The 12,762-nt window shown below is 35.1% G+C and overlaps 1 protein-coding gene and 1 pseudogene across 2 annotated transcripts; both read right to left on the bottom strand.

Annotated features, from left to right (window-relative positions):
- Positions 1-782: 782 nt before the first annotated feature.
- Positions 783-4,750, bottom strand: LOC145594445 (uncharacterized; annotated as a pseudogene). The gene is made up of 3 exons (XR_014102837.1): positions 4,679-4,750; positions 3,469-4,515; positions 783-2,270 (listed from the first exon to the last, which is right to left on the bottom strand). The product of XR_014102837.1 is annotated as an uncharacterized LOC145594445 (transcript).
- A 733-nt stretch (positions 4,751-5,483) lies between these two features.
- Positions 5,484-11,316, bottom strand: LOC145595791 (uncharacterized). The gene is made up of 5 exons (XM_081652211.1): positions 11,189-11,316; positions 10,705-10,831; positions 9,039-10,220; positions 7,133-8,152; positions 5,484-6,773 (listed from the first exon to the last, which is right to left on the bottom strand). Exons 2-5 carry the CDS (start codon positions 10,714-10,716, stop codon positions 5,706-5,708), a joined length of 3,282 nt encoding a protein of 1,093 aa, XP_081508337.1. The 5' UTR covers positions 10,717-10,831; positions 11,189-11,316; the 3' UTR covers positions 5,484-5,705.
- Between the last annotated feature and the right edge of the window lie 1,446 nt (positions 11,317-12,762).

The raw sequence follows: 12,762 nt of genomic DNA on the forward strand, positions 1-12,762 counted from the left end.
TATAAACATAACATATTTAAATTATAAACTAAGTTACATAACAAAATTTTGTTACAAAACAAGCAAATAATTGTCCCAAATTATAGAGCATATGCTTATACTCTCGGATTCGGACTCGGATCGGACTCCCTCGGAATTTGCGTAGGGTCCAAATCCGATCCACCTCCTATTCGGATACAGATCTATTTTATCGGATTCGAATTCGGACTAAATTTAAACGGATTCGAATCGGATTTTTTTTCCTTCGGATCGGATTCAGATCGAACTCGGATTAAATTGCCATACCTACTTCCATCCTTAAATCAAACTAATCCGCAATTGATTACTCGACTTAAGCCATAACTCTAGCAAGACTTAATTTTGAGTTAGTCCAATATAACTCAACTTAACTAAAATTGAAATTAACCTAAAAAATTTTAATCCAAACAATCATATCGTCACATTTACCGATTATTAAACTACCCAACGTGGTTTCCAGAAAAAAAAAAAAACCTACCCGTACGTAACAATGTAGTGTAGATGTGAGACAATATCTTTGTACAATTAGTGGCACTTCCGACATTATAATTGTAATTGATTCCTAAGTTCCCATTTAGCACAAGGTACAGTTTCAAAACAAATATTTCAGCAAATCTAACCTAGTAGAGGTGAAAAGGTGAAAAGCAAATACGGAGTAAAGTAGTAAACACGTTACAATTGACTTACAAGTCAACCATCAATCTCTTACAAGTTTAACTCTGCTGCTAATTTAATACTCTGTAAATAAAAATGTACACCATCTACACAACCTACTTCTAGTAAGCTAGCATAGCATATGTTAATGAAAACCAATTCGAGCAAAAACCAGCTTCACAAAATCAATAAAACTCTTCAATTATTATGTAACAGAAATATCTTTATTAGAAACTTAAGTTAGAATCTACCAACATGTATCAGTAACAAAGAATCAACCCTCACAAACGAGTTTAAAACCAAGTGTGGAAGAAGGCAGCGTTATCAATCTGGAATCTTGAATTCGAACATGAAGATGAGAGTCATGAGACAATATATATTGCTGCAAATAGAAGCAACCATAAAAAGAAACATAAACATAATCATCTTTACCGATCTGCTAATAATGAAAGCAGTCCCATAAAACTATAAAAGACTGTAAAAATAGCAAGAAGTTCACTTCATACACAACTACTGGTATTGGGCATAGACTCAGAGGAATTGACCATGTTATTGAGCTCAGTCGCAACATCCATCATGGTCGGCCTACTGTCCTTTTTGGGTTCTGTGCATCTGAGTGCAAGCTTCAGAGGTGCACTCAGTTCAGAGATCGCCACACAACTTTTAGTGATTGCAGGATCTACAATATCAGTAATGCGCCCCTTTCTGAATTCTTTGGTTACCCAATCAGTTAACTTAGTCCGTTTAGCACTCCCCTCTTCTGCGCCACTACACGGAAGAATTGCAAGCTTTCCAGTTAACAGAACAAGTAAAAGCATGCCAAATGAAAACACATCTGTACACTCCCCTACTTCTCTGTGCTCATGATATTCAGGAGCCATATAACCCCTATCCCCTATTATAAAATCTTCTACCACAAACATCTCATCCTCGGGAATAAAAACAGGAGTGAAGTTGGATAATTTGACAGTGTTGTCCTGGTCTACGAAAACATTATCAGGTTCCAAGTATCTATGGATGACGGGCCTAAGAAAAGCTGTGTGAAGATAGGATACAACTTGAGATATATCCCTTGCAATCCTTAGTCTGTCCTTCCATTCTAGTAGTGTCATTTTCTTTTGGTCCTTATCGATACAATCTTTAAGAGTTTCCGCTGACACCTGCTCATAAACAAGAACAGGAAATTTAGTCTCAAGGCAACATCCTAGCAGTTTTTGTACATTCTTACAAGTAGCCATCTGTGTAGCAACCACAATTTCACGTAGAAGCCTCAATCGGATCTTATTAGAAACTTCATGTATAAGCCTCAACTGGTTTGTATTTTTATTAGTAGATGATAGTCCCTCGTTCATTCTTTTTTGCAGCTTAATCATTACAGCTCTGCCTTTCCATGAACCTCGGTACCAGGCACAGTCTCTATCCCAGTCCCAAGAAATCAGACTATATTCCACATTCATGTTGTTTAGATCATCAATTGAGAAGTAGTGGATAGGGTTGGCTTTACCATGAAACAAAGAATTAATTTCTTCCAGTATCAATGTTTCATTCTGTATATAATGTTCTTTACTTCCACGGAAAGACCTGTAAACGAGCTCTCCCTACAACAACCAATGAAATTACAAAATTTTTAGTGTAAAATTACCTAAGCTCTTTTTTAATTACAGAATTGTAAGTAGTCTCATACTCTAATGCCACTATTCCAATCTCTATATCATTTTTTCTTAATTTCATGCATACCAATCCTCTTCTGTTATATGTGCAGTCACTAAGAAAAATTATAAAGAAACAAGTAAATGGCCCACTTAATGCATGTATTAAGCTAAAAATGCTGTTGACATCTTTTAATTGCGCATAATTCAAACTAAATAAGCTGAAAATTGCACATTCAATATAGAATTATTCATCTAGCAAAAATAAAAGCTTTAAATTATTTTTATGAAGACAGGATCCTTGCTCATGGAGAGAGGCCATGTCAAAGAAGCAGATACAATGATGAGAACAGCTTCGACTTAGATGGACTAGTTGTGCGGATGTATCACCTTCTCCTAGAGGGTGAAGGTAACAGTGATACAAGGTACAATGAGTAGTACTAAATTACGTAGTTTTTTGCAATGATCTTATGTTTTTCATTACTTGTCAAGATGGTAAGCCAGCCTTATATAGCTTTAATTTGATTGATTGTTAAATCGCGTGCACTTTTCATTGCACAGCCTTTTCTCCCTAATTTTTGTAGTCGGTTACACACGGTGTAAACGAATAAAGATTCAACATGAATACTACAAGAGTCAAGAAAACTCCTCATGGTGGATAAAATTAGTCTGTCCTGAAGCAAAAGAAGTTCAGCAAAATTTTAAGGAGTTTTTTTAGGGAATTCTATGTGTTTTTGCAAGGAGTAGATCAAAGAAAGATATAATTATTGTTGGGTGACAAAAGAAGCAAAAATGTACCTCACTAACCTTACCTCAGTATCATACTGTTTTTTTTTCTTGACTCCTTTAACCTGGTTAAAGGAGTCAAGAAAAAAAACAGTATGTAAAAGGTAATGGAATGACAAAGGATTGAAGGTCTTAACTTATTACTAAGATATTTTCCCCAAATTTTTGCATTAAAAATGCATCATATGATTCATATCATTAAAGATATAAAACGAATAAAAATTGAAATATGAATTACCCATCAAGATAATACCTTAATCAAAACACAAAGCAACATGATCTAGGTACAGATATTTCTCTGCAGTAAATGAATTCTCATAAAGAGGATAAAAATTACTTGTTTCTTGAAAGCCGCACGTACCTGAAAGGTGATGGTGGTAGGGATTAATTCAGGGTATCTAATCATGTTCTTGAGTGCAGTTGCAACATCCACCATAATAGGTCTACTGTCTGCTTCTTCTGTGATGCACAAGAGTGCGAGGTTTATAGATGCTCGCAGCTGAAGGTCCTCAATGGCAATCACTCCATTTTTAGTAATTGTAGGATCTACAATCATGCTCCAACAGTTATCTTTGAGGCAATTCCGTACCCAAGTAATTAACTCAGTCCACTCACTACTTTTCTGTCCTGGCAATGTGGAAACATAAGGTGTCTTTCCTGTCAAGAGATTAAGGAACAGCACACCAAATGAATATACATCTAAACTCTCTGTAACTATCCCATGCATCGCGTATTCAGGTGCCATATAGCTCATAGTTCCTACTATTTCATCTGCTTTGACAAATTCTTCACCCTCAGGAATAGACACAGAAAGACTAAAGTTGGATAACTTAGCAGTTTGGTCACTGTCCAAGAAGACACTAGTAGGTTTCAAGTCTCGGTGAATAATGGGCCTAGGAAAAGCTATGTGAAGGTAAGAGACAGCATGAGATATTTCCCATGCAATCCTTAGCCTATCCTTCCACTCTAAAACAGAATTTTTGAGTAATATTCGATCTCCAAGAGTTTCAGGTGTCACCCATTCATAAACAATGATAGGAAATTAAGTCTCGAGGCAGCATCCAAGTGGCTTTTGCACATTATTATGAGTAGCCATCTGCGTAGCAACCACAATTTCACGCAATAGTCTCGATTGAATCTCTTTAGAGCATGCTGGATCAATCATTACTCTGAATGACAGCTTCAAATATACAAGTCTCCCATCCCAAGAACCACGGTACCAAACATAGTCTCCATCACGGAAAGTCCAACAACGTTCCACATTCATGTTGTTGAGCTCATCAACTGAGAAGTACCTGATAGAATTTGTTCTAGCACGAAACAAAAAAATGCTTTCTTCAAGTATCCATGCTCCGTTCCGTACAAAGTTTTCTTCACTTCCATGGAATATTATGTATTGGTCCCTTTTCTACATTGAACAATGAATATAAGGGACTTCATTCATTGATTGTTATGATTAAACTACCACAAAAGTCAAAAGTATGATTACAGAAAATTAAAATTGGAATGAGAAGGGATATTACTTTCATACAAATAACACTTGTACGAGGCATAGAGTTATAGTTTCATACCATTTCATGCTCTTGGTCACGTGATTTCTTCCTGCTCCAATTCCATACTTGTTTATTCTTCAATTTGATCATGTCTAGCAAATTGAAGCAACTTCATTCACAAATGCATGACCTAAAATATATATACAAGTATATAATAATTAATAAAGAGCTAATTTAGCAAAAGTAATTATTCATAGTCGTAAGTGCTATATATATAGAGGAAAAAAAAAAAAAACTAATTTAGCAAAAGTATGAATATGTAATTTTTGAAATAATTAATAAAATTAAGAAGCTCCACCCCACATTCACTACCACCCAAAACAAGAGCCTTCCTAACTTAAATCCAACTAATCCGTAATTGATTACTCAGCTTTAAACACAACTCTAAGCAAGAGTGCTATTCAAAAAAACCCTAAGCAAGAGTTTTATCAACTTAACTCATTTTGACAATTATTGTGTTTAATAAAGATTACATTATTTATGAATTCATAATAATAAGCTTGTATTATTGACATTAAAGTCGAATATGACTCAACTCTAACTAAACTTGAAAGTAGAAATCAATATAAATCTCAATTAAAACACAATCCAAACAATCATATTGCCACATCTACCCATTATTAACAATATTGTGTAGATTTGATATAGTATCATCACGTTATTCATGCTTGTTATTTTTGGCAGTGTAGTAGAAGGTACAATAAGTGACGCTTCTGGCCATACTTGTAATTGATAGTTCATTAGTTCCCATTGATTTAATGTCCTTTCCTAAAAAGGGAAAAAAAATTAGGAATAATTCCAATAAAATTTTACTATATAGGTTTATAATGAACTTCTGAAAATGTGCAGAATGTATATACTAAAGGCTGAATATGACAAATAATGAAGAGAATTGAATAAATAACACAAACTTATAGGCACTCTTTTGATTGATAAACATCTTTATTCAACGAGTTTTAACTTCTTTCAAAAAAACGAGTTTTAACTACAACTTAAAGCATTGCTCAACACAAACATAAAGCATGAGAAAATTGGAGTAGAACAACTAAGAAGTAAAGCAAACCCGTAGTCGAGAGAAACTGTTTGGAAGATCAGAGGATCTGATTTTTTCAAGTTCAGTTGCAACATCCTCCATGGTTGGCCTTTTGTCTCTTTTGGCTGTGCACCTGAGGGCAAGCTTTATAGATGCAGTCATTTCAGCAGTGTACATTCCGGTTTCAGCGATTGCAGGATCTACAATCTTGCTAACACACACCTTTTTGATTTTTTCAGTTACCCAGTCAACTAACTTTGTTGACCTGATATGTCCCTCTGCCGGGCTAAAATCAGCAGACTTCCCTGTCAAGAGCACTAGGAAAAGGATGCCAAATGAATAGACATCTGTACACTCACCCACTTCTCTGTTTTCATAATATTCAGGTTCCATATAAAAGCTATTATCAAATGTATTTTGCACAAATTTTTTACCCTCAGGAATAGAAACAGAAGAGCTAAAGTTGGACAATCTGACAGCATTGTCCTGGTCCAAGAAAACACTACGAGGTCTCAATAACCCGTGGATGATAGGCTTGGGTAAAGATTTGTGAAGATGAGAAACAACCTGAGATAATTCCAGTGCAATTCTTAACCTGTCCTTCCACTCCAATGGCGGATGTATGTTTTGGTTCTCATCTTTGAATAATATACGATTTTCAAGAGTACTGTCAGCATCCATACACTCATAAACAAGAACAGGAACTTTAGTCTCAAGGCAACAACCTAGTAGTTTATGGACATTATTAAGAGCAGCTACTTGTGTAGCAATCACAACTTCTTGCAGAAGGCTCAGTCGGATATAGTCGGAGTGTGCTAGGCTCTCCATATCAAACAATCTTCTTGGCAGCTTTATCCAAACAACTCTTCCCATCCAAGAACCTTGATACCATTTAAAGACACCATCCTCCCGGAAAACACTATAATATTCAATATTCATGCTATTAAGCTCATCAACTGAGAAGTAACAGATTGGGTTGGCTCTATCATGAAACAAGGAAATGTTTTTTTCTAGTAACAATGCTTCATTTTGCATAAAATATTCTTTGCTTCCACAAAAACTCCTGTATATGTCCTTTTCCTGCAACATCAAATGAAATTAACAAACACAAATATATCACTATACTACATATGGAGATTTTTATAGTAAAACTGAAAACAAAGGATGACAAACAAATTTCATAGGAATGTCGTAAATTCTAATCAAAATCATTGCCATCTGTTGGAAGATTGTATGAACTGTTATTAGGAATTTTATATAAAATAAAAATAAATTATGAAAATAAGACCCTGAGAGATGAACATAAGAATAAATCCTTGATTAAAGTATTAAACAAAAAGCAGCATGATCAACAGATATATCTCAGCAAACAATAATTGTTTCTTAATGGCATTAATGATGAATAAGGATACAAGCACCCCTTGTCTTAAAAGTCAAACCTGAAAGCTTGTTGCACAAGGGATAGACTCATGAGAACAAATCATGCATTTGAGCTCAGTTGCAACATCCGCCATAGTTGGCCTACAGTCTGCTAGACTTGTTGTGCACCTGAGTGCAAGATCTATAAATGCCCTCAATTCAATGGTTGTCACTTCATTGTCATTGATTGCAGGATCTATAATCTCACTAATGCGCTCCATTCTGACTGCTTTGATTACCCAGTGAATTAGATTAGTCTCTTTACGCTCTGTTGTGGTAGTAGACGGAAAAGAAGCATTATTCTTGCCTGTTAAGAGTACAAGTAAAAGCAAGCCAAAAGAATACACATCTGCACACTCTGCCACTGAGTAACCTTCATAATATTTAGGAATCATAAAACCACTGATAGTCTCTATTCTATGACCATTTACCCCAAATAAACCATTAGAAATAGATATAAAATGATTAAAATTGGACAGTTTGACAGAGCCATCTTGGTCCAAAAAAATATTTTCAGGCATCAAATCTCCATGGATGATGGGACTGTGAAAAGTTGTGTGAAAATAGGAGACAGTATGTGATGTCTCCCATGCTATCCTTAGCCTGTCCTTCCACGCTAATGGTGGCAGCCTTTTCTGGTTCTCATCTTTGGGTGAAATACGATCTTCAAGAGTTTCAGAAGCCACCCACTCATAAACTAGAACAGGAAATTTGGTCTCAAAGCAGCACCCTAATAATTGTTGGACATTATTATGAATAGATGTCTTAGTAGCAACCATTATTTCACGCAAAATACTCCATTGAATCTCAGTGGAGTCAATGGTCACTGCATTTTGCAGCTTTACCAAAATAGACCTTCCTTCCCAAGAACCTTGGTAGTAATATCGGAAAATCTGATCGTGTTCCACATTCATGGTGTTGAGCTCATGAACAGAGAAGTAACGGATAGGTTTTTCCAAGGAAAAAAATTCATGAAGCAACAACTTAAACTGCATCAAATTTTCTTCACTTCCATTGAAAAATCTGTGTATTTTTCTTCCCTGCAACAACCAATGAAATTAACAAACTCTAACTGTCATACCAATTGTTTCATATTTTTAGGTACACAGTAAAAGCTTCAATGCTGCATACCAAGTATTTTTTTAATAGCTCTCTTTTCATTGCTTCATTTATATTCTGCAATTTTTTGTGATGCCATTTCTCTTTTATTTTAAGTGTGTCTTCGATATGCTGATAAATATTTACAATTTTTTAGGTTGAACCTTTGATAAATTATTCACAATTAGCTGTTTGTGCGCAACACTTCCTAAATTAAAGATTTCACATACATGTAACACATAAATGCTTCTTAAGCAATAGAGGTTAAGCAAATTGTTAGGAATGTGCAGACAGATTTATAATACTTGGCAATTAGGAGACTGACCAAAGACAAATAGGTACCTCCGAATTAACCAATATTACAAAAGATCCATAGTCTGAGCTATCAATTATCATATGAGATACATCAAAGGCATGCAAAAGAATTTAGCCAAAGCACCTTACCATCCGGAAGATCTTTTGTACTGTAAACTGTCTTTAAGTGTAGTAGTAATAAAGTTGACACATGAATACATGATTAAGGATATAGCAAGTTTTTAGTAAATTGTCTAATATTATTGTCTTGCAGGACGTTTGAAGTTATACCTCAGAAGAGAAAGAAAATACTTCAACTACTACCTCTGTTTCCTATTTATGCAACAAAGGGGTATTCTTTGTGAGACATACAAAAATCCTTTGTTGCAAACAATAAGGTAGTATATAAATCAAACACAAAGAAAAGCAACATGTCATACAGATTTGTATTCGCTTTTTTTTTTTGTTTTTTTTTTTTTGGGGTAAGAGTTTAAAGCAATTAAGAACAATAGGCTCTAGTCTCAAAAGTCATACCTTCAAAGTACTGGTGGAAGGGATAGATTCAGGGGATGTAATCATGTTCTTGAGCTCAGTTGCAACCTCCACCATTGTTGGCCTACAACATGCTTCTTTGACAACACACAAGAGTGCAAGGTTTATAGATGCTCTCAACTGGAGCTCTTCAATGGCTGTCACTCCATTTCTAGTAATTGCAGAATCTACAATATCACTTATGCACTTGTGCTTTATACCTTCCTGCACCCATTCTCTTAATCCAATTGAGTTACGAGCTTGCTCACTAACTTCTTTTGCAGTCAGAAGCATAAGAAAAAGCATACCAAACGAATACACATCTATACTCCCTGCGACATGAGAATCGTTTGTATATTCAGGAGCCATATAGCCTGAAGTCCCATGTATAACATCAAGTTCCACAAATTCTTCCCCATCAGGGATAGAAACAGAGCTACCAAAGTTATGCAATTTGGCAATGTCGTTGTCTAAAAACACTATTTTAGGCGTTAGCTGTGTGTGGATGATAGGCCGTGGAAAAGCAGTGTGAAGATAGGCAATAGCATGAGATATTTCCCAAGCAATCCTTAGCCTATCCTTCCACTCTAATGGCTGTTTCTTTTGGTCCTTGTTTATCAGTAATATACGATCTTCAAGAGTTTCATCTTCTATCCACTCGTAAACAAGAACAGGAAGTTCAGTTTCGAGGCAACACCCTAGTAGCTTATGAACATTACTATGCGTACCCATCTGTGAACCAACCACAATTTCACGCAAGAGCTCCAATAATTCCTCCTTCTCCTTCTTCTCCTCAGGCGGTGGGCATAGCATAAGCTGATGAAAATTACCGTGAGAACCATTCACTAGAAACTCAACTGTATGCCACTCTGCCTTATGATCATTACCATGCGTACCCATCAGTGAACCAACCACTTCACGGAAATATTCCGATGATAGCTTCTCAGGCAAATCTAGCAATTTTACCAATACAGCTCTCCCCTGCCAAGAGCCTTGGTACATGCTAAAGCATCCATGCAATTTACATTCATATTCCACGTTCATGTGATTGAGCTCATCAGTTGAGAAGTAGCGAATTGGATTTGTTTTTCCATGAAATAAAGATATGCTTTTTTCTAATACCCAAGCTCCATTTTTTATTAAATTTTTTTCGCTTCCATGAAATATCCAATATTTGTCCCCTCTCTGCATCAAAAATGTCGGTTTTATTATTGAATGCATGTAATTAAAATCTTATGACATAACGCCTATTACAGACTGAGTTGGATTAAGGCCTAATTTAGCACAATAATTCAGTTGTAGAAATTAATCACAGCATAGGGGGGACAATTTCTAATGCCAATGATGTTGGCAATTAATTAAATGCATCTGTTCTAACAAAAAAAATGTATAGATCTTAGCTTGTGAGAATTATTAATGTCTTTATGGAAAGATTTGGATAAAACTGACTTAATAAAAAATAATGAAAAAAAATTTAAGAATAGAAAAAAGGATAAAGAAGAAGAATGGTTAGGCCATTCTCAGCTAATCAATACTTTGTATATTTTGAAGTAGAGACTAGAGGATGATATTACCTCTGTTTCGAATTATTTGCAACAATTAGACATTCTCTACTCACACTTTGTCTAATCATTGCAAATAATTGGAAACGTAGGTAGCATTTACATACCTTTAGATACATCTATGATTTCTTCCTGCCTCCAATCCAAATATTTCCAGCTACAACTCTTTCTATCACCGATGCTTCACAGGACTGTCTTATCTCATAAGCTCGATTTTATTTGACTTAAAATCATCTGTAACATTAGAGATTGGAGTATCTATTCAATGATGTGGCCTTCTGCAAGTATTTTGTTAGATTATTTATGGCATGATCTAGAAAAACAGCTTGCACACCACAGTAATAACCATTCAACTTAGTAAATAAATTTTCAGAAATATAAATCAAAGTTAAGTGAAAAATTAATGCAGCAAAATTGACTTCATGTCAACCATCAGTCCATGACAAGTCTATGTTGACAAGTTTGGAATCTTTTACCAATTTACCTTTATGTGTTCTGCAGTTGAAGCAACTTCTATCAACATTCCTCACATATACTGTAGTAAGAAATTTCAGAGAAATGAAAGCATACAATAAGTAAAGAAAATAGTACCTGTTCAATGACTCGCCTTCTGCTAATTTTGTATGACCATAGGAAGACCTGCACAATCAAATTGATAAGCGCTCAATTTTCTCAAGGGTAAAAAATCATAGGTGGAGGAGCAGCACCCGTAAAACAGTAAGCACGTCACAATTGACTTGTAGTCAACCATTAGTCATCACAAATCTACATCTACTGCTAGCTTTTACAAAGATAACATAATTAATACCAATAGTGCATGAAAAAGTTCAAAAATAAAAGCAGGGGAAAAGTAAATGCTTTTTCAAATTTTTGTAGGGTAATTTCATTTCATTTAGATGAAATTTGCTGAGCTGATATACTCTTACATTTTACAAATTAAGCAATTAATATACAAGTTGGATGAACAAGCAAATGAGCATTTCTGCCATTTTGCAAGTGATTGATAAAAAGTATCTTTTCAGTGATGTTTTGGAAAATTGGAAGAAACTTTCAACAAACAGATCTACATAATACTATTCATTCAACAAGAGCACCGAACAGAAAAATGAGACAACAATGAATCAAAGCCATATGCAGTATTGATCAATTGTAATGAACAGAAAAATAGAGGCTGTAGCATGGAGTCATGGACATTCAGACAACATTAATGGTGGTAGGGATAGGGTTAGAGGCCCTGATCATGTTGTAAAGTTCGATTGCAAATCCACCATGGTTGGCCTTTGGTATTCTTCAAATGCTGTGTACCTAAGTGCAAGCACTATAGATGCACTCATGCACTCAATACACTATTATTAATTACGGAATCTACAATCTCACTAATACACTTATTTGTGACCTTTTCGGTTACCCAGTCAATTATGTTGGTTGACTTGGTAATTTCTCCAATGCTGGTAGAAGAAAAAGGTGGCATCTTTTCCTGTTACGAGCACAATAAGAGGCACACCAAATGAATACACACTATATTCTGTGATTTCTCCAAAAATTTGACAAACAGGCACCTCATAATACATGGTCCTCTTTCAATGTAATCTACCTCAGAATTTTGACCCTCAAGAAAAGTAACAAGACTGAAGTTGGACAATATGGCGGTATTGTCCTTTTAGTTCAGTATTTTGCTACTTTTACAATCTGGTGCAAGACTTGAATCAAACAATTATTACAGATCCATTGGGCTCGCATATAAATGAAATCGGAAGAGTTGAGACATGTAGAAGACAAGTTATTCTCAATAAAATGTGAAAAGTTAGAGAAAAGTTAAGAAAAATGAATACGTAGTAATCAATAGTAAACTTCCATAAAAGGAAAATGTATCGATTATTTACAAACAGAGAAAGTAGTTAGCAACAAAGTCTTATAGATTTGACACATGCATATCCTATTAGACCGAAGCTCTGATTCATACAATTGTAAGATATTCCAAAGCATCCTGGTGGACCTGGGCATCTCCGGAAGCAATTATGCGATAATAGTAAGGTCTGATCTGAATTTTGGTTTGCGGTTTATGATGAGACGACATTTTTTCCTACAAAATTGTCAAATATTAATAAATTTATAATAGAGTTTAAATAATTAGCCCAAAGGGATTAAATTTTACTGCAAAGTTT

This window comes from Chenopodium album, chromosome 19 (assembly GCF_948465745.1).
Source record: "Chenopodium album chromosome 19, dcCheAlbu1.1, whole genome shotgun sequence".
In the NCBI taxonomy this organism is placed as follows: domain Eukaryota; kingdom Viridiplantae; phylum Streptophyta; class Magnoliopsida; order Caryophyllales; family Amaranthaceae; genus Chenopodium; species Chenopodium album.